Source organism: Oncorhynchus tshawytscha, linkage group LG25 (assembly GCF_018296145.1).
Source record: "Oncorhynchus tshawytscha isolate Ot180627B linkage group LG25, Otsh_v2.0, whole genome shotgun sequence".
Lineage (NCBI taxonomy): Eukaryota > Metazoa > Chordata > Actinopteri > Salmoniformes > Salmonidae > Oncorhynchus > Oncorhynchus tshawytscha.
Window position 1 is genome coordinate 4,119,953 of NC_056453.1, and position 23,633 is coordinate 4,143,585.

The following is a 23,633-nucleotide window of genomic DNA, read 5'->3' on the forward strand; positions in this document are numbered from 1 at the left end:
TGGAGAAACCATGACCCATGTACGATACTGGAGAAACCATGACCCATGTACGATACTGGAGAAACCATGAACCATGTACGATACTGGAGAAACCATGACCATGTACGATACTGGAGAAACCATGATCCATGTACGATACTGGAGAAACCATGACCCATGTACGATACTGGAGGAACCATGTACGATACTGGAGAAACCATGAACCATGTACGATACTGGAGAAACGATGACCCATGTAAGATACTGGAGAAACCATGACCCTTGTACGATACTGGAGAAACGATGACCCATGTACGATACTGGAGAAACCATGACCCATGTACGATACTGGAGAAACCATGACCCATGTACGATACTGGAGAAACCATGACCCATGTACGATACTGGAGAAACCATACCCATGATCGATATTGGAGAAACCATACCCATGTACGATACTGGAGAAAACATGCCCATGTACGATACTGGAGAAACCATACCCATGTATGATACTGGAGAAACCATGAACCATGTACGATACTGGAGAAACCATGAACCATGTACGATACTGGAGAAACCATGACCCATGTACGATACTGGAGAAATGTACCTGGAGAAACCATGAACCATGTACGATACTGGAGAAACCATGAACCATGTACGATACTGGAGAAACCATGAACCATGTATGATACTGGAGAAACCATGAACCATGTACGATACTGGAGAAACCATGACCCATGTACGATACTGGAGAAACCATGCCCATGTACGATACTGGAGAAACCATACCCATGTATGATACTGGAGAAACCATGAACCATGTACGATACTGGAGAAACCATGAACCATGTACGATACTGGAGAAACCATGAACCATGTACGATACTGGAGAAACCATGAACCATGTACGATACTGGAGAAACCATGACCCATGTACGATACTGGAGAAACCATGACCCATGAACGATACTGGAGAAACCATGACCCATGTACGATACTGGAGAAACCATGACCCATGTACGATACTGGAGAAACCATGAACCCATGTACGATACTGGAGAAACCATGACCCATGTACGATACTGGAGAAACCATGACCCATGTACGATACTGGAGAAACCATGACCCATGTACGATACTGGAGAAACCATGACCCATGTACGATACTGGAGAAACCATGAACCATGTACTACTGGAGAAACCATGACCCATGTACGATACTGGAGAAACCATGACCCATGTACGATACTGGAGAAACCATACCCATGTACGATACTGGAGAAACCATACCCATGTAAGATACTGGAGAAACCATGACCCATGTACGATACTGGAGAAACCATGACCCATGTACGATACTGGAGAAACCATGACCCATGAACGATACTGGAGAAACCATGACCCATGTACGATACTGGAGAAACCATGAACCATGTACGATACTGGAGAAACCATGACCCATGTACGATACTGGAGAAACCATGACCCATGTACGATACTGGAGGAACCATGTACGATACTGGAGAAACCATGAACCATGTACGATACTGGAGAAACCATGAACCATGTAAGATACTGGAGAAACCATGACCCATGTACGATACTGGAGAAACCATGACCCATGTACGATACTGGAGGAACCATGTACGATACTGGAGAAACCATGAACCATGTACGATACTGGAGAAACCATGACCCATGTACGATACTGGAGAAACCATGAACCATGTACGATACTGGAGAAACCATGACCCATGTACGATACTGGAGGAACCATGTACGATACTGGAGAAACCATGAACCATGTACGATACTGGAGAAACCATGACCCATGTACGATACTGGAGAAACCATGAACCATGTACGATACTGGAGAAACCATGAACCATGTAAGATACTGGAGAAACCATGATCCATGTACGATACTGGAGAAACCATGACCCATGTACGATACTGGAGAAACCATGTACTGGAGAAACCATGAACCATGTACGATACTGGAGAAACCATGAACCATGTACGATACTGGAGAAACCATGACCCATGTACGATACTGGAGAAACCATGAAAATGTACGATACTGGAGAAACCATGAACCATGTTCGATACTGGAGAAACCATACCCAGGTACGATACTGGAGAAACCATGCCCATGTACGATACTGGAGAAACCATACCCATGTATGATACTGGAGAAACCATGAACCATGTACGATACTGGAGAAACCATGACCCATGTACGATACTGGAGAAACCATGACCTTGTAAGATACTGGAGAAACCATGACCCATGTACGATACTGGAGAAACCATGACCCATGTACGATACTGGAGAAACCATGACCCATGAACGATACTGGAGAAACCATGACCCATGTACGATACTGGAGAAACCATGAACTATGTACGATACTGGAGAAACCATGACCCATGTACGATACTGGAGAAACCATGACCCATGTACGATACTGGAGAAACCATGACCCATGTACGATACTGGAGAAACCATGAACCATGTACGATACTGGAGAAACCATGAACCATGTAAGATACTGGAGAAACCATGACCCATGTACGATACTGGAGAAACCATGACCCATGTACGATACTGGAGGAACCATGTACGATACTGGAGAAACCATGAACCATGTACGATACTGGAGAAACCATGACCCATGTACGATACTGGAGAAACCATGAACCATGTACGATACTGGAGAAACCATGACCCATGTACGATACTGGAGAAACCATGACCCATGTACGATACTGGAAACCATACCCATGTACGATACTGGAGAAACCATGTACGATACTGGAGAAACCATACCCATGTACGATACTGGAGAAACCATGAACCATGTACGATACTGGAGAAACCGTGACCCATGTACGATACTGGAGAAACCATGACCCATGTACGATACTGGAGAAACCATACCCATGTACGATACTGGAGAAACCATGACCCATGTAAGATACTGGAGAAACCATGACCCATGTACGATACTGGAGAAACCATGACCCATGTACGATACTGGAGGAACCATGTACGATACTGGAGAAACCATGAACCATGTACGATACTGGAGAAACCATGAACCATGTACGATACTGGAGAAACCATGACCCATGTACGATACTGGAGAAACCATGAACCATGTACGATACTGGAGAAACCATACCCATGTATGATACTGGAGAAACCATGAACCATGTACGATACTGGAGAAACCATGAACCATGTACAATACTGGAGAAACCATGAACCATGTAAGATACTGGAGAAACCATGATCCATGTACGATACTGGAGAAACCATGACCCATGTACGATACTGGAGGAACCATGTACGATACTGGAGAAACCATGAACCATGTACGATACTGGAGAAACCATACCCATGTACGATACTGGAGAAACCATGCCCATGTACGATACTGGAGAAACCATACCCATGTACGATACTGGAGAAACCATGAACCATGTACGATACTGGAGAAACCATGAACCATGTACGATACTGGAGAAACCATGAACCATGTACGATACTGGAGAAACCATGACCCATGTACGATACTGGAGAAACGATGACCCATGAACGATACTGGAGAAACCATGACCCATGTACGATACTGGAGAAACCATGACCCTTGTAAGATACTGGAGAAACCATGACCCATGTACGATACTGGAGAAACCATGACCCATGTACGATACTGGAGAAACCATGACCCATGAACGATACTGGAGAAACCATGACCCATGTACGATACTGGAGAAACCATGAACCATGTACGATACTGGAGAAACCATGACCCATGTACGATACTGGAGAAAACATGCCCATGTACGATACTGGAGAAACCATACCCATGTATGATACTGGAGAAACCATGAACCATGTACGATACTGGAGAAACCATGAACCATGTACGATACTGGAGAAACCATGACCCATGTACGATACTGGAGAAACCATGTACGATACTGGAGAAACCATGAACCATGTACGATACTGGAGAAACCATGAACCATGTACGATACTGGAGAAACCATGAACCATGTACGATACTGGAGAAACCATGACCCATGTACGATACTGGAGAAACCATGACCCATGTACGATACTGGAGAAACCATGACCCATGTACGATACTGGAGAAACCATGACCCATGTACGATACTGGAGAAACCATGAACCATGTACGATACTGGAGAAAACCATGAACCATGTACGATACTGGAGAAACCATGAACCATGTACGATACTGGAGAAACCATGACCCATGTAAGATACTGGAGAAACCATGACCCATGTACGATACTGGAGAAACCATGACCCATGTACGATACTGGAGAAACCATGACCCATGTACGATACTGGAGAAACCATGAACCATGTACGATACTGGAGAAACCATGACCCATGTACGATACTGGAGAAACCATGACCCATGTACGATACTGGAGAAACCATGACCCATGAACGATACTGGAGAAACCATGACCCATGTACGATACTGGAGAAACCATGAACCATGTACGATACTGGAGAAACCATGACCCATGTACGATACTGGAGAAACCATGACCCATGTACGATACTGGAGAAACCATACCCATGTACGATACTGGAGAAACCATACCCATGTAAGATACTGGAGAAACCATGACCCATGTACGATACTGGAGAAACCATGACCCATGTACGATACTGGAGAAACCATGACCCATGAACGATACTGGAGAAACCATGACCCATGTACGATACTGGAGAAACCATGAACTATGTACGATACTGGAGAAACCATGACCCATGTACGATACTGGAGAAACCATGACCCATGTACGATACTGGAGGAACCATGTACGATACTGGAGAAACCATGAACCATGTACGATACTGGAGAAACCATGAACCATGTAAGATACTGGAGAAACCATGACCCATGTACGATACTGGAGAAACCATGACCCATGTACGATACTGGAGGAACCATGTACGATACTGGAGAAACCATGAACCATGTACGATACTGGAGAAACCATACCCATGTACAATACTGGAGAAACCATGAACCATGTACGATACTGGAGAAACCATGACCCATGTACGATACTGGAGAAACCATGTACGATACTGGAGAAACCATGAACCATGTACGATACTGGAGAAACCATGACCCATGTACGATACTGGAGAAACCATGAACCATGTACGATACTGGAGAAACCATGAACCATGTAAGATACTGGAGAAACCATGATCCATGTACGATACTGGAGAAACCATGACCCATGTACGATACTGGAGAAACCATGTACGATACTGGAGAAACCATGAACCATGTACGATACTGGAGAAACCATGAACCATGTACGATACTGGAGAAACCATGACCCATGTACGATACTGGAGAAACCATGAAAATGTACGATACTGGAGAAACCATGAACCATGTTCGATATTGGAGAAACCATACCCAGGTACGATACTGGAGAAACCATGCCCATGTACGATACTGGAGAAACCATACCCATGTATGATACTGGAGAAACCATGAACCATGTACGATACTGGAGAAACCATGACCCATGTACGATACTGGAGAAACCATGACTCTTGTAAGATACTGGAGAAACCATGACCCATGTACGATACTGGAGAAACCATGACCCATGTACGATACTGGAGAAACCATGACCCATGAACGATACTGGAGAAACCATGACCCATGTACGATACTGGAGAAACCATGAACCATGTACGATACTGGAGAAACCATGACCCATGTACGATACTGGAGAAACCATGACCCATGTACGATACTGGAGGAACCATGTACGATACTGGAGAAACCATGAACCATGTACGATACTGGAGAAACCATGAACCATGTAAGATACTGGAGAAACCATGACCCATGTACGATACTGGAGAAACCATGACCCATGTACGATACTGGAGAAACCATGAACCATGTACGATACTGGAGAAACCATGAACCATGTATGATACTGGAGAAACCATGACCCATGTACGATACTGGAGAAACCATGACCCATGTACGATACTGGAGAAACCATGTACGATACTGGAGAAACCATGACCCATGTACGATACTGGAGAAACCATACCCATGTACGATACTGGAGAAACCATTTACGATACTGGAGAAACCATACCCATGTTCGATACATGAGAAACCATGAACCATGTACGATACTGGAGAAACCATGACCCATGTACGATACTGGAGAAACCATGACCCATGTACGAAACTGGAGAAACCATGAACCATGTACGATACTGGAGAAACCATGAACCATGTAAGATACTGGAGAAACCATGTACGATACTGGAGAAACCATACCCATGTACGATACTGGAGAAACCATGTACGATACTGGAGAAACCATGAACCATGTACGATACTGGAGAAACCATGAACCATGTACGATACTGGAGAAACCATGAACCATGTACGATACTGGAGAAACCATGAACCATGTACGATACTGGAGAAACCATACCCATGTATGATACTGGAGAAACCATGAACCATGTACGATACTGGAGAAACCATGAACCATGTACAATACTGGAGAAACCATGAACCATGTAAGATACTGGAGAAACCATGATCCATGTACGATACTGGAGAAACCATGACCCATGTACGATACTGGAGAAACCATGTACGATACTGGAGAAACCATGAACCATGTACGATACTGGAGAAACCATGAACCATGTTCGATATTGGAGAAACCATACCCATGTACGATACTGGAGAAACCATGCCCATGTACGATACTGGAGAAACCATACCCATGTACGATACTGGAGAAACCATGAACCATGTACGATACTGGAGAAACCATGAACCATGTACGATACTGGAGAAACCATGAACCATGTACGATACTGGAGAAACCATGAACCATGTACGATACTGGAGAAACGATGACCCATGAACGATACTGGAGAAACCATGACCCATGTACGATACTGGAGAAACCATGACCCTTGTAAGATACTGGAGAAACCATGACCCATGTACGATACTGGAGAAACCATGACCCATGTACGATACTGGAGAAACCATGACCCATGAACGATACTGGAGAAACCATGACCCATGTACGATACTGGAGAAACCATACCCATGTTCGATATTGGAGAAACCATACCCATGTTCGATATTGGAGAAACCATACCCATGTACGATACTGGAGAAACCATGCCCATGTACAATACTGGAGAAACCATACCCATGTATGATACTGGAGAAACCATGAACCATGTATGATACTGGAGAAATCATGAACCATGTACGATAACTGAGAAACCATGACCCATGTACGATACTGGAGAAACCATGAACCATGTACGATACTGGAGAAACCATGACCCATGTACGATACTGGAGAAACCATGACCCATGTACGATACTGGAGAAACCATGACCCATGTACGATACTGGAGAAACCATGACCCATGTAAGATACTGGAGAAACCATGTACGATACTGGAGAAACCATACCCATGTAAGATACTGGAGAAACCATGTACGATACTGGAGAAACCATACCCATGTATGATACTGGAGAAACCATGAACCATGTATGATACTGGAGAAATCATGAACCATGTACGATACCTGAGAAACCATGACCCATGTACGATACTGGAGAAACCATGAACCATGTACGATACTGGAGAAACCATGACCCATGTACGATACTGGAGAAACCATGACCCATGTACGATACTGGAGAAACCATACCCATGTAAGATACTGGAGAAACCTTGAACCATGTACGATACTGGAGAAACCATGTACGATACTGGAGAAACCATGAACCATGTACGATACTGGAGAAAACATGTACGATACTGGAGAAACCATGACCCATGTACGATACTGGAGAAACCATGACCAATGTACGATACTGGAGAAACCATGAACCATGTACGATACTGGAGAAACCATGACCCATGTACGATACTGGAGAAACCATGACCCATGTAAGATACTGGAGAAACCTTGAACCATGTACGATACTGGAGAAACCATGTACGATACTGGAGAAACCATGACCCATGTACGATACTGGAGAAACCATGAACCATGTATGATGCCCATGTTTAGATCCACACATGTAATATGGCAGGTACACCTGTTTCATTCCCGGTCTCATTTCTATAGCCAGATAACACCATTGCCTGTGTTTGAAAGAGAAAGTGCGAGTTTTCGATGCCTTTCGCATGCAATTGTTTAAAAAAAAAAAATTTGTCAATAACCCCAGAAACATTTGCTCACTCTTTGGCCAGGTTGTAAAATAGAATGTGTTCTCAGTTAACCTGCCCTGGTGAAAGCAAGGTAGGGATAGATAGGTTCCAATCTGGCATCAGTCACACATCATGGTGGTCTGGTTTGTTCTGGTGTAGATCAGTGCTACTCTGAAACCCCAGTACTTGTTTACCGTTCAGGCTTTAGTACAGTCACGTGTGTGTTTGTGTGTTGCGTGCACGTGCTCTGTGAGTGAGTGAGTGTGTGTTTGTATGTATGAATCGGACCACTTGTCCACCACCTGCGGGCTGGGGGAATAGAGGGTAGCTTGCCATCGTGCTCTGCCATGTGGTTTGGCACAATGACCCAGACACACACACACACACACCAAACTTGTGTAACCCTGAACAAGCCACAACAGACCATGCCGTACCACGCTGTGCCATGCCAAGCTATGCCGTACCCTGCTACGCTATACCACGCCGTGCCACATGGTGCTGTGTTCTTGCTTTCACATTGGTGTTACAGAGCAGATGGTGGAGGGCAAAAAGGAGAAAACAATGGCGCTCACGGCCAACTAACCAACCATACACTTTCCAGGGCCACTGAAGACACCCAATGAGGAGAGTGTGTTTATTGGCCTCAGTGTGTGTGTCTGTCAGCTCGTGCATGTAAGAAGGCATCTCTTCCCAAAACGCCCTCCATTTTGTTAGTACTATCCATCCGTCCCCGGTCAAGCCCTTCTGCCTCCTAACACAGCAAGACACAGAGACCAGGACTGCTAACGCCCAATTAGTATGATACCACTGCCCCTCATCTCAATATCCCTTTTTCATCTGAATATCTACCCCTCAACTCTTCACCTTCAAAGGACACGCCCACAGCTTTACCGTGCCTCTGACCAGCTGCTCTTCTCTCCTCCCTGCACTCCAAAGCTCAATGCCCTATTTCTTTTTCTTTGTGGGGGTGTCCATAATTTCAAAGCGAGACAACTGCCACTTGCCTCTCAAAAAACTCTTTCCAAGGAAGCCCCCTGTCTGTTTGTTTGACTCCAATCCGGTTCATCGTCCCTCTAACTCCCCAGTCGAAAGGCAAGTCCCTCTGGGTGCACGCTAACAATGCTAAGCCAGCGTCCAATTAGCCTGTTGATATCATTGACAGAGTGGATTTGTTGTTAGCATTAGCATTTTTTTTTTAGTTGTATTAGCATTTGTATTGAAGAATGACCCTTGTTTTGGAGGGAATTCCTTAAGGATTGGATTGTTTTGACTGTGGTCGAGACCGGCGAAGGGTTTTGGTTGAGCTAATCAGGCGTATTGAGGGAGTTTGCATCTGTCTAAAGATGTTACTACTATAGGTGGCTCTCTCCTTTGCCATCTGTCTGATATTTCCATTTTAAAATACATTGATATCTTGCACAATATGTTTGTTTGGTGCTACAGTTCTCAGAGGAAGAGAATTCGATTCAAAGTATATTTCCACAAAGCGTGTGTGCGTGTGCCAATATCACTATCTTTATCCCTGTGTATTTACGTAGATATTTTCAACCTACACCCTCCTTCCTGTCTTCCTCGTATGTCAAATAACTGTGATTGAATTCAGGCATACCGAATCTGCTTGACCACATATGCAAACAGTAGGCATATGGCCAAAGCAATGTCTGTCTACATCAACTATATGGACATACATTTTTTTCCATAAAGCTCTTGTTAAAACTCTGTTGTTCTGTGTATGTGTTTCAGAGATCCCAGTGGTGAACCCTACAGCCATGGTCAGCAGCAGCACAGAGGAACCGGCAGGTCAGTTACTCCCCCAGGCTCATTTCACACCTGACACCTGTGTAGGAAAAAAGAAGCACGCTTTTTAAGATTTCTGGCATCCCTTTCTAACTGTGTTTCTATGTTGATGTTCCATGACTGCTCTTAATCCAAGTGAGATGTTCCATTGTCTTAAAACCTGGGGGGGGGGATTGAGTGTTGGCGACCAACAGTTTGGGTCAATTATCCCCCCTCCCGTTTTTTAACGCCTTTGCCTCGTGGAATCACATCCCTGTGATTCATCACCGGCTTTAACGACATAACTCAACGCTGCAGCGACCACAGATATACCTCCCACAACTACATCAACCCCTCCTCAGCTTTCACAGTTGGGTTGAGATACGGTCCACTTTGCAAGGCCCAGGGCAGAAGATATGTGCTGCAAGGCCTGGAAGTTCTCACAACCCACATGAACAAATACTATTGTATACTATGGTATAAATACTATAATATTACTGTAGTGTTTTTTCACACTTTACTGTAGTATTCACTGTAGTGTTTTAGTCCCCCAAAAAAACACTACAGTGAGCCAAAGACAGAATTGGTCTCAACTTGAAGGAATTGCAATAGGAGGGAACTTACAATAACTTCAATGTCTAGCTCGGCCGTGACAGTTGTGGTGTCATCTCATCAGCCCAACTGCCAGACCACAGCTAGCCCACCGATAGGCTTAGCAGTTCCACCTTGCCCTCTAGGCTAGGTGGAATTTTCACCACATTGCTTACACCAACCCAATCTCTGCTTGGGCTTGTAACCCTTACACACACACAATACACTGTGTCTCTGCTTCCCTGGGAAAGTGTTTTTCCACTGTGACAAACAATTCATCTCTGCAGAAGTGGGCAACATACAGGCAAATGTCCCATCCATCCCTCTCTCTCTCTCCTCCCGCCCAGCCCACCATAGACGGACATACCTCTCCTCCTTCATAAGGCCCTCAGAAACCCAAAACCTGAAAGTGTGTGTGTGTGTTCAAGGGGGTGGTAGTTGCAATTTGTCCCTGTCATCGCGCTGTGAATAGGGACAGGGGAACAAGAGTAACCAGAGCCGCCAATGCATGTGATTGTGTGTTTTCAGCCGCGGCTCTTCTGGGTCAATGGGCGATTCATGGGGGTTTCCAGGTGAATGCCCATCAGTAAGTGACTCTTCATGGGAAAACACACACTGGCCCTGAGCCAGAGTTTCACCACTGATATCATGGGCTGCACAGCTGGCCACTGTACCAGGGTACCAAGCACACACATGCAGGCACACACACACAGATGTGCATATACAGTTGAAGTCGGAAGTTTACATACTCCTTAGCCAAATACATTTAAACTCAGTTTTTCACAATTCCTGACATTTAATCCTAGTAAACATTCCCTGTCTTAGGTCAGTTAGGATCACCACTTTATTTTAAGTATGTGAAATGTCAGAATAATAGTAGAGAGAATGATTTATTTCAGCTTTAATATCTTTCATCACATTCCCAGTGGGTCATAAGTTTACATACACTCAATTAGTATTTGGTATCATTGCCTAAATGTATTTGGCTAAGGTGTATGTAAACTTCCGACCTCAACGATATATATAAACACCAGTCTCAATGTCAACAGTGAAGAGGCACCTCCGGGATGCTGGCCTTCTAGGCAGAGTTCCTCTGTCCAGTGTCTGTGTTCTTTTTCCCATCTTAATCTTTTATTTTTATTGGTCAGTCTGAGATATGGCTTTTTCTTTGCAACTCTGCCTAGAAGGCCAGCATCCCAGAGTCTCCTCTTCACTGTTGACGTTGAGACTGGTGTTTTGCTGGTACTATTTAATGAAGCTGCCAGTTGAGGACTTGTGAGGCGTCTGTTTCTCAAACTAGACACTCTAATGTACTTGTCTTCTTGCTCAGTTGTGCACCGGGGCCTCCTGCGTTTTTCTGTGAAGGGAGTAGTACACTGCATTATACGAGATCTTCAGTTTATTGGCAATTTCTCGCATGGAATAGCCTTCATTTCTCAGAACAAGAATAGACTGACGAGTTTCAGAAAGAAGTTCTTTGTTTCTGGCCATTTTGAGCCTGTAATCGAACCCACAAATGCTGACACTCCAGATTCTCAACTCCAGATATTCTAACGAAGGCCAGTTTTATTGCTTCTTTTATCAGAATAACAGTTTTCAAAAGGGTTTTCTAATTATCAGTTAGCCTTTTAAAATTATATATTTGGATTAGCTAACACAATGTGCCATTGGACAACGTGCCATAGGGTTTCTGGCATGATAGTGTTGATGTGAGCCATGACCAGCCATTGAAAGCACTTCATGGCTACATACGTGAGTGCTACGGGGTGATAATAATTTAGGCAGGTTACCTTCGCTATCTTGGGAACAGGACATTTTGTGGTCTGTTTAAATATTACAGACTTACAGGGAGAGGTTTAAAATGTAATTGAAGACACTTGCCAGTTGGTCCACGCATGCTTTGAGTACACGACCTGGTCATCTCTTCGGCCTCGCAGCTTTGTGAATGTTGACCTGTTTAAAGGTCTTGCTCACATTGGCTACGTGATCACACAGTCGTCCCGAACAGCTAGTGCTCTCATGCATGCTTTAGTGTTGCTTGCCTCAAAGCAAGCATAAAAGGCATTTAGCTTGTCAGGTCGGCTCGCGTTACTGGGCAGCTCGTGGCCGACAAGCTTCAGAGCCGGTGTAGTAGGCTTCAATCTGAGTCCTGTATGGACGCTTTGCCTGTTTGATGGTTCATCTGAGGGCATAGCGGGATTTCTTATAAGCATCCGGATTAGTGTCCCCCTCCTTGAAAGCGGAAGCTCTAACCTTTAGTTCGGTGCAGATGCTGCCTGTAATGGAGTAAAGGCGGTCTAGAGTTTTCCCCTTCTGGTTGCACATGTAACATGCTGGTAGAAATGAGGTAAAACCGGGCTCCTGAGTGGCACAGTGGCCTAAGGCGCAGTGGTCGAAGGCACTGCACCGCAGTGCTAGCAGTGCCAGTCGAGAATCTGGGTTTGAGTCCAGGCTCTGTCACAGCCGGCCACGACCGGGAAACCCATGGGGCGGTGCACAATTGGCCGAGCATCATCTGGGATAGGGGAGGGATTGGCCAGCAGGGATGTCCTTATCCCATCTCGCACTAGCGACTCCTGTGGCAGGCCGGGCGCAGTGCACACTGACATGGTCTCCAGGTGCACGATGTTTCCACTGACACATTGGTGCGGCTGGCTTCCGGGTTAAGTGGGCATTGTGTCAAGAAGCAGTGCTGCTTGGATGGGTTGTGTTTTGGAGTTTGCACGGCTCTCGACCTTCGCCTCTTCTGAGTCTGTACGGGAGTTGCAGCGATGAGACAAGACTGGAATTGGATACCACGAAATTGGAGAGAAAAAGGGGTAAAAGTAAAAAATAATTATAATAATAAATTAAATTAGATCAAATGGATTTAAATTTGCCTGCATTAAAGTCCCTGGCCACTAGGAGCTTCATTTCTGGATGAGGATTTTCTTGTTCGTTTATGCCCTTATACAGCTCGCTGAGTGCGGTCTTAGTGCCAGCATCGGTTTGTGGTGGTAAATAGACAGCTACGAATTATATAGATGTGAACTCTCTTGGTAGAGCTGAGCTAAACTGAGCTAAACGACTACCGCCCCGTAGCACTCACATCCGTCATCATGAAGTGCTTTGAGAGACTAGTCAAGGACCATATCACCTCCACCCTACCTGACACCCTTGACCCACTCCAATTTGCTTACCGCCCAAATAGGTCCACAGACGATGCAATCTCAACCACACTGCACACTGCCCTAACCCATCTGGACAAGAGGAATACCTATGTGAGAATGCTGTTCATCGACTACAGCTCGGCATTCAACACCATAGTACCCTCCAAGCTCGTCATCAAGCTCGAGACCCTGGGTCTCGACCCCGCCCTGTGCAACTGGGTACTGGACTTCCTGACGGGCCGCCCCAGGTGGTGAGGGTAGGCAACAACATCTCCTCCCCGCTGATCCTCAACACTGGGGCCCCACAAGGGTGCGTTCTGAGCCCTCTCCTGTACTCCCTGTTCACCCACGACTGCGTGGCCATGCACGCCTCCAACTCAATCATCAAGTTTGCGGACGACACAACAGTGGTAGGCTTGATTACCAACAACGACGAGACGGCCTACAGGGAGGAGGTGAGGGCCCTCGGAGTGTGGTGTCAGGAAAATAACCTCACACTCAACGTCAACAAAACTAAGGAGATGATTGTGGACTTCAGGAAACAGCAGAGGGAACACCCCCATCCACATCGATGGAACAGTAGTGGAGAGGGTAGCAAGTTTTAAGTTCCTCGGCATACACATCACAGACAAACTGAATTGGTCCACTCACACAGACAGCATCGTGAGGAAGGCGCAGCAGCGCCTCTTCAACCTCAGGAGGCTGAAGAAATTCGGCTTGTCACCAAAAGCACTCACAAACTTCTACAGATGCACAATCGAGAGCATCCTGGCGGGCTGTATCACCGCCTGGTATGGCAACTGCACCGCCCTCAACCGTAAGGCTCTCCAGAGGGTAGTGAGGTCTGCACAACGCATCACCGGGGGCAAACTACCTGCCCTCCAGGACACCTACACCACCCGATGCTACAGGAAGGCCATAAAGATCATCAAGGACATCAACCACCCGAGCCACTGCCTGTTCACCCCGCTGCCATCCAGAAGGCGAGGTCAGTACAGGTGCATCAAAGCTGGGACCGAGAGACTGAAAAACAGCTTCTATCTCAAGGCCATCAGACTGTTAAACAGCCACCACTAACATTGAGTGGCTACTGCCAACACACTGTCAATGACACTGACTCTACTCCAGCCACTTTAATCATGGGAATCGATGGGAAATGATGTAAATATATCACTAGCCACTTTAAACAATGCTACCTTATATAATGTTACTTACCCTACATTGTTCATCTCATATGCATACGTTGATACTGTACTCTATATCATCGACTGCATCCTTATGTAATACATGTATCACTAGCCACTTTAACTATGCCACTTGGTTTACATACTTATCTCATATGTATATACTGTACTCGATATCATCTACTGTATCTTGCCTATGCTGCTCTGTACCATCACTCATTCATATATCCTTATGTACATATTCTTTATCCCCTTACACTGTGTATGACAGTAGTTTTTTTTGGAATTGTTAGTTAGATTACTTGCTCGTTATTACTGCAATGTCGGAACTAGAAGCACAAGCATTTCGCTACACTCGCATTAACATCTGCTAACCATGTGTATGTGACAAATAAAATTTGATTTGATTTGATTTGATTTAGATAGTGTGGTCTACAGCTTATCATGAGGTATTCTACCTCAGGTGAGCAGTACCTAGAGACTTTATTATTAGACATAGCGGACCAGAAGTTATTGACACTGAGCTCTTCAGTAAGGCCATTCTACTGACAATGTTTGTCTATGGAGATTGCATGGCTGTGTGCTCGATTTTATACACCTGTCAGCAACGGGTATGGCTGAAATAACGGAATCCACTCATTTGAAGTTGTGTCCACATACCTTGTTCTATATATAGTGTCTATCAAATCAAATGTTATTTGTCACATACACCGAATACAAAAGGTACCTTACAGTGAAATGCTTACATACAAGCCCTTAACCAACAATGCAGTTTTAAGAAAAATAAGACCTTATATACATACCGTACATACACACGCGCAAGCATATATGTACACAAACAACACTTTAGAGCCCCTATGGTTAAAAGCCAGGGAGCAGGTTGAACCTTCCTTTTCTACTTGACTGGCCGGTTGAACTGCTCTCCTACATCACTAAGTGTGTTTTCTCTCCACTCCTATAGTTCGACATTCAACAGATTTATTCAGCTCTCCCCATGACAGATTCAGTGTGGCCTACTTCATCAATTCATTCAATGCGCCCCTTCCACAACTCACGCACCCACGCACTCATACCAAATCCTCTCTCTCTTTCACGTACTCACACACACATTAACCCAGGTTTGTTTAACTGTGGTTTATTGAAAGCTGCTGTGAGTGAGAGGTATAGGCACTAGGCAGCTGCTCTGGCCTCTCTCTCTGCTTGTCACTTATAAAAGGTCCATCACTCTGATATATATGGGCCAAGCCTCCCTGACATTTTTACTGGCTCCTCGGCCTCCTCTCTCGTCCTCCTCCCCCTCCTCCTCCTGCCCTAGTCTGTTCTGGCTCTCTCCAAACCCTCAGCAAAACGAGCGTATGCGACTTACCCAGAAACCGTTTCTTGGGCCACATTCCTGCAAGCAATCACTTTTATTTAGTTTGGTTTTGGAGGGCGAGACCGCTTCCCTTCACAACTTCTGAATGTTTTCACTTTGAAGGCAGCTAGAGAGGGAGACCAAGGAGTTCGCAGATACCCGGGCTCAGTGTCTTTGCGATTTTTACGCTAGCTGTAAATGCAACCTGGTGTCTTCTGGACTTTTCCGTGTGTCCCTTTCAAAAGCCTGAATAAAATGAGATCACCAAGCTCCCTGGCTTGCTCACTAGAAGTCAGGTCAGCAACTCTGTGTCCCTCTGTGACCTTTTAAAGTACACCATCCTTTTATAATCACAAACTGTAGACAAAACTAGTACTGTAGAGGTGGTTTAATGAACATGCTTGACCCTTTGTCCTTTTGTCACAACTCCCACTGCAGTAACATCAAAGCCAATAGGCCATTTTAATAGTCATGTGTTTTCTGATGTCCTATATAGATCTCTATGGGTTCAATTTAATCAAATCCGTACTGCAGTATGTATGGAGTCGATCAACTGCAAAAGTTGTTCAACCTCTCTAGTTTACACACCTATGATGCAACCCCCACTAAACATGGTCAAGAGAAACACATCGACCACAGGGCAGCTTCTTCCTCCGTACATGTACAGTGGTCAGCTTTGTGGTCTCTTTCTGGTCGTGGCCTCCCAGCCATCCAACCATGACCACTTCCATACACGCTGTCTATTCTCTGGGCCCCAGAAAGGCAGGAAGACTTGTCAAACGGAACACTTTCCCCCCCTCTGTAATATTTCACTGGTTGCGACTCCCCCACCGGTTATTGCAGGGGCTTACATGTGATTTGTCTAAGGTCGTATTTTACTCCAACTAACCCGACCAAACCTAACATTTCCTCTATCCAGGCGCCTGTCTCAGAACCCCAGCACATGTGGTGTGTGTGTGCGTGTGCGCATGCGGCCGTTTGTGTGATTGCGTGTGTGTGTGTGTGTGTTTGCGGGCCTGTGTGTGGGTGCGTGTGTATGTTTGTGTCTCTTGGTGTGTATGTGTGTGTGCTACGTGCGTGTGATATGTGCATTTAATTGAAAACACTCTTGGTGTGTGTTTTCAGTGTGCAAAAGCCTGCTGCGTGTAATGATTCCTAATGTATATTCCAACTTCTAATGTGAAACAGTCTTAAGTGTGTAATAGTTCTGAAAATGTAACCATGTCACCATCTTCACTTTTTTATCATCTCCAGTGTGTAACTATTGTCTTGTTATGTGCGTAATAGTCCCTATATCTGTCAATGTCCTGTTTTGTGTGTAAGTGTGTAACTATCCCCAGCAAGTTAGACTTGCAGATGTGAGACTGGAATTCTAGACGTGAGACTGGACTTGCAGACGTGAGACTGGACTTGCAGACGTGAGAAAGGACTTGCAGACGTGAGACTGGACTTGCAGACGTGAGACTGGACTTGCAGACGTGAGACTGGACTTGCAGACGTGAGACTGGACTTGCAGACGTGAGACTGGACTTGCAGACGTGAGACTGGACTTGCAGACGTGAGACTGGACTTCCAGACGTGAGACTGGACTTCCAGACGTGAGACTGGACTTCCAGACGTGAGACCGGACTTCCAGACGTGAGACCGGACTTCTAGACGTGAGACCGGACTTCTAGACGTGAGACCGGACTTCTAGACGTGAGATCGGACTTCTAGACGTGAGACCGGACTTCTAGACGTGAGACCGGACTTCGAGACGTGAGACCGGAAGTCCAGACGTGAGACCAGACTTCTAGACGTGAGACCGGACTTCGAGACGTGAGACCGGAAGTCTAGACGTGAGACCGGACTTCGAGACGTGAGACCGGACTTCGAGACGTGAGACCGGACTTCGGGACTTCGAGACGTGAGACCGGACTTCGAGACGTGAGACCGGACTTCGAGACGTGAGACCGGACTTCGAGACGTGAGACTGGACTTCGAGACGTGAGACTGGACTTCGAGACGTGAGACCGGACTTCCAGACGTGAGACCGGAAGTCCAGACGTGAGACCGGACTTCCAGACGTGAGACTGCCTATTTGTGTGTGTAAAAGGTACTCTTTCTTTTATCAGCAGATTGTGAGTCATATTGCAAACCAGTGAAAGGGAATCTGAAAATCAACATGAAGAAATACTGCAAGAAAGACTATGGTGAGTGAGTGAACAGACGAATACAGCCTATTTATTTATCAAACATGATTGGTGAATATGGTGAAAAAAAAATGTACCCATATTGGATATGTGACTTATAACAGTGAATTATAAACCCAGCACTCCAAAACATGATTTGTATGTTATTACTGGCTTTTGAATAGTATTTTCAATTAGTTTTTCATTTTTGTTAGTACTGTACCTGCATCAGTTGTAATGGTTGGTTTGTCTGTGTGTCTCGTCAGCGGTGCAAGTCAACGTGCTGGACATGGAGACGGTGGGCGACTGGGCCAAGTTCTCTGTCAGCGTGGTGTCTGTCTACAAGAGCCGTGGCGAGCCACTCAAACGGGGCGACAACGTCCTGTGGATTCACATGAAGGACCTGGCTTGCAAGTGTCCAAAAATCCAGATGAGCAAGCGCTTCCTGGTTATGGGCACTAGCGAGACCGGGCCTGGGGGTTCTGTGTCTGGGGGTCCCAGAGCTGGACCAGGGGCCATAGGGGCCACTGCAGGAGCAGAGCGAATAGGGCTCCTGGCTGATAAGAACAGCCTGGTCATCCAATGGAGAGACATTTGGACACGGCGCCTCCGTAAGTTCCAGCGCAAAGAGAAGAACGGCAAGTGCAACAAAGCATGATGGGAGAGAGAGCAGCACATCCCATCCAACACCACCCCCACCCATACTCCTACCCCCCATGACCCTGTCCTAGCTCTCAGCTAGTTCACAAACACAACCCCACCCCCGACTTCCTAAAAACCCTGAACCCCAAAGCGGGGACACTGCACATTACAGAGACTGCATGTATTTTGCCTGTTTAAGGACCACTTTGTGTATATTATATAACTACTTCATTTTTATTTTGTGCTTTAATCATGGGACTCTTATCTATTGGTCTGCCTTAAAAAGGGACCATTAAAAAGGTTACGAAATGACAACGACAGCAAAAATGTCCACTCTTGCCCCACTCACAACCCCCCCACCCCCCCTACAGACTGCTTTAGTCCCCCCTCCTGTCACCATGTTTTAGTGTTTGAAACTATCAGAGTTCACATTTCCGTTCTTGTACCAGGAGTATTTATGAAGCTCGGATGAAGCTCTCTCTCGAAGAGAGAGAGACTGATTTTTTGTTGTTGTAGCAAAGGCCCTCATGCAGGCTGCAACCAATGAAAAGAAAAGCAGCACAACCTCAGCTCGTCTGCCTACTCCACCACTGTTTCACTGTCTCTAAACCCCCACCTTGTTCTACGCAACTGAGATTACTAGCCTAGAGAGGCCATTTTGCCTTGTACTCTTATTCCATATGTTAAGATATGTACACATCAACTCTGCAGTAGCATCTCTGGACCAGACCCCACAGCGGCTGCATCCTCGTCCACAGAGGATCGTCACCACAACAAGGGCTGTCCCCACAGGGGCCTTCTCCACCTCCAAACCTCACTTTTACCACCACTGCCATTGCAGTATATACATAACTTCAGACAGAGGCACCTGCTACACTCTAGTCTACACGCTACAGCTGTTGACAATGACCCCACCACTCACTCACTGGTTCTACAGATCCAGTCATAGACAGACAGTGACACTGCTTAGAGACGGACTAACTTTAAACTCTAATAATGTTTCTCCTTTATTCTATATTCACGTAATTCTGTTCTCAGATTCCTATACTCCTACTGACCCACTGTCTCACTATCTAAGTGAAGTCCCAGAACCCATGCACCCCCCCCCTGCCAGCCCTCACACCAAGAGCAGGAAATTGAACCATGCATCATTATCTGACTAAATATATATATATTTTTTTTTTTAGAGAGGGAGAGAGAGAGACTCCAGCAGAGTGGAAAGTAGCCCGCTTCAGAACAGAACAACAGCCAATACTCCAAACTTCAGGAGGATATTATGCATAATGTCTTCCTGTGTTTGTTGATAAAAAGGTCACATGTCATTGTGTGACCAATATGTTCATTATTTCTGTCTTTCTCTTTTTCTACCACTTTTGACGATGTGTCCAATGACGGACTAGTGATCGCTTGCCAAGAGAAGAGCTCAAAACAAAGAGTGCCATTTCACGAAGAACAGAAAAAGGTTTAGCTCTACCTTTTCAACTGTAGCTTATTGACAAAAGAGTCCGGAAACTTCTAGGCTACATGTTTTTTGTACATTTGCATGTTTGTGGTTTTGCTGGTCTGTCCGATGCAAAGAAAAAAGTTACAATAAGCAGAGCAAGGAATTAACAAATGTTAACATCACAATCCAGAGGAAACACCCTTCGTCATCTTGCCGACACCTGACCCCTCTCTTCTGTTGCCAATGATGCATCGGGCTGTTCCTACATTTAATCAAGAAAAGGAGAAAATCAGGCCAGAAACAAAACCACAAAGGAACGTCTGTTTGCTCTTAATGCTGATGTTTGTCTTTGACCTTACTTCATTTATTTAAAAAGAGCGTACAACGTAAAGACATTGTTAAGGGGTCATTCTAGCGAGCAGTAATGTAATGCTAGTGGTTGGTGGGCCGCAGTGCTATGTTTGGTTTGTCACATTTTCAAGCCCCTCAGAAGTGTCTCTCCCTCTCTCCTTGTCAGGCCTCTGTTCCTTTCTGTTCTGTAACGTGTGTTTCTGTGTCTTAGATAAGTGACAGAAGTCAGCTGCAGTCCTTATTAAGTGGTGTAGGTCCTGTTTCCATTTTGAGTTTTCCACACTGAGTGTACAAACATGCAGGCTCTTGCCATGCAGGTGAAAGCTATGCTCCCTTATTGATGTCATTTGTTCAATACACTTCAATCAGTGTAGAAAGGATCAAGAAGGATTTTGAGGCCCTGAGATAATTGAGACGGATTGTGTGCCATTGAGAGTGAATATTTCAGTGCCTTTGAACAGGTTATGGTAATAGGTGATAGACGCACCTGTTTACGTGTGTCAAGAACGGTCGACCACTCCAAGGACATCCAGCCAACTTCATACAACTGTGGGAAGCATTGGAGTCAAAATGGGCGAGCATCCTTGTGGAACGCTTTTGACGAATAGAGTCCGTGCCCCGACGAATTGAGGCTGTTTTGAGAGCAAAAGGGGGTGCAACTCAATATCAAAAATATGTTCCTAATGTTTTGTACACTCAGTGTCTATAAATGAGACGATGCCAACTGTAAAAACTACATACAGACACATGGTATGATTGTACTTTCTTCTGAGATCATGTTGTTGCAGCGAAGAATGTTTACTAAATATTGTCAGTCCAAAACAACTGAATGGATTTAGAATTTGTTCACACAAATTGTGTCTGTCTAGACTAAGTTTTATGGGTAATGGTTGTGGGTCCTCCTTCATACACTATATATACAAAGGTATGTGGACACCCCTTCAAATTAGTGGATTTGGCTATTTCAGCCACATCCAGTGCTGACAAGTGTATAAAATTGAGCACACAGCCATGCAATCTCCATAGACAAAAGGGCCTTAATGAAGAGCTCAGTGACTGTCAACATTGCACCATGATAGGATACCACCTTTCCAACAAGTCAGTTAATCAAATTTCTGCCCTACTAGAGCTGCCCCGGTCAACTGTAAGTGCTGTTATTGTGAAGTGGAAACGTCTAGGAGCAACAATGGCTCAGCCGAAAGTGGTAGGCCCCACCTGCTCACCGAACGGGACAGCCGAGTGCGGAAGCATGTAACGCGTAAAACTTGTCTGTCCTGGGTTGCAACACTCACTACCGAGTTCCAAATCCACGTCAGCACAAGAGCTGTTCTTCGGAAGCTTCATGAAATGGGTTTCCATGGCTGGCCGAGCAGCTGCACACAAGCCTAAGATCACCATGCGGAATGCCAAGTGTCGGCTGGAGTGGTATAAAGCTAGCCGCCATTGGACTCTGGAGCAGTGGAAAAACGTTCTCTGGAGCGATGAATTGCACTTCACTAAAAGGCAGTTCGACGGACGAATCTGGGTATGGCGGATGCCAGGAGAATGCTACCTGTCCCAATGCGTAGTGCCAACGATAAAGTTTGGTGGAGTAGGAATAATGGTCTGTTTTTCATGGTTCGGGCTAGGCCCCTTAGTTCCAGTGAAGGGAAATCCTAACGCTACAATGACATTTTAGACGATTCTGTGCTTCTAACTTTGTGACAACAATTTGGGGAAGGCCTTTTCCTATTTCAGCATGACAATGCCCCGTGCACAAAGCGATGCCCATACAGAAATGGTTTGTCAAGATGGGTGTGGAAGAACTTGACCGGGCCTGCACAGAGTCCTGACCTCAACCCCATCAAACACCTTTGGGATGAATTGGACCATTGACTGCAAGCAAGGCATAATCGCCCAACATCAGGGACCTCACTAATACTCTTTAGCTGAATGGAAGCAAGTCCCCACAGCAATGTTCCAACATCTAGTGGAAAGCCTTCCCAGAATAGTGGAGGCTGTTATAGCAGCAAAGGGGAACCAACTTCATATTAATGCCCATGATTTTGTAATGAGATGTTTGACAAGCAGGTGTCCACATTCTATTGGTCATGTAGTGTATGTATCAATGTTTGCGTCCTACGATGTTAGTTCAACATTTGTGTAGCACAGTGCTCTGAAAACCTATCCAAAACCTATCCATAACCAAAGTGAACTAGGTTGTTTTCCGTAAATGTTGGTGTAATATGTCACTGTATTTCTTAGAACAGTAATGAGGTCAGACAGAACCACTGACATTTCCAAGTAGAAGTAAAGGAATTCCCAGAGATGGAGTTTCACAAAAATGCAGAACCAAATCATCTGATTATTCATGTATTTCCGTCCATGACAAGCTGTCTAACAGGTGTTGCTACAGTAGCCACTATTTCTTGGCCTGATATATGGGGATAGCGTTGGCAGGTTTGATGGATGTCCAGAACCCCTCTCAGACTCCACCCGTAACTAACCTGCTTCCTCACAGGGTTATACTGCACTGTCTACAGTGCCTAGCTGCTCAAGTATGAACTTCAACACTTCATCATATAGCCTGGTCCCTGATCTGTTTGTGCTGTCTTGCCAACTCCTATGGTAAGTTGCCATAGGAGTTGGCAAGACCCCACAAACAGATCTGGGACCAGGCTATAAATCATATCCAGCATTGCAAACATCAC

The 23,633-nt window shown here is 45.4% G+C and overlaps 1 protein-coding gene across 2 annotated transcripts in view; it reads left to right on the forward strand.

The window, feature by feature from the left end:
• The window catches only part of LOC112224078 (netrin-3), a 144,427-nt gene extending 122,518 nt beyond the window's left edge, over nt 1-21,909 (forward strand). Inside the window, exons 5-7 of one of the 2 annotated variants that reach the window (XM_024387372.2) lie at nt 10,025-10,081; nt 18,450-18,527; nt 18,773-21,909. In XM_024387372.2, the coding sequence (XP_024243140.1) occupies nt 10,025-10,081; nt 18,450-18,527; nt 18,773-19,164 (527 nt within the window). In that variant the 3' untranslated portion in view covers nt 19,165-21,909. The remainder of the gene's footprint in view (nt 1-10,024; nt 10,082-18,449; nt 18,528-18,772) is intronic. The other variant, XM_024387373.2, reaches the window with a different exon arrangement.
• Nucleotides 21,910-23,633: the final 1,724 nt, after the last annotated feature.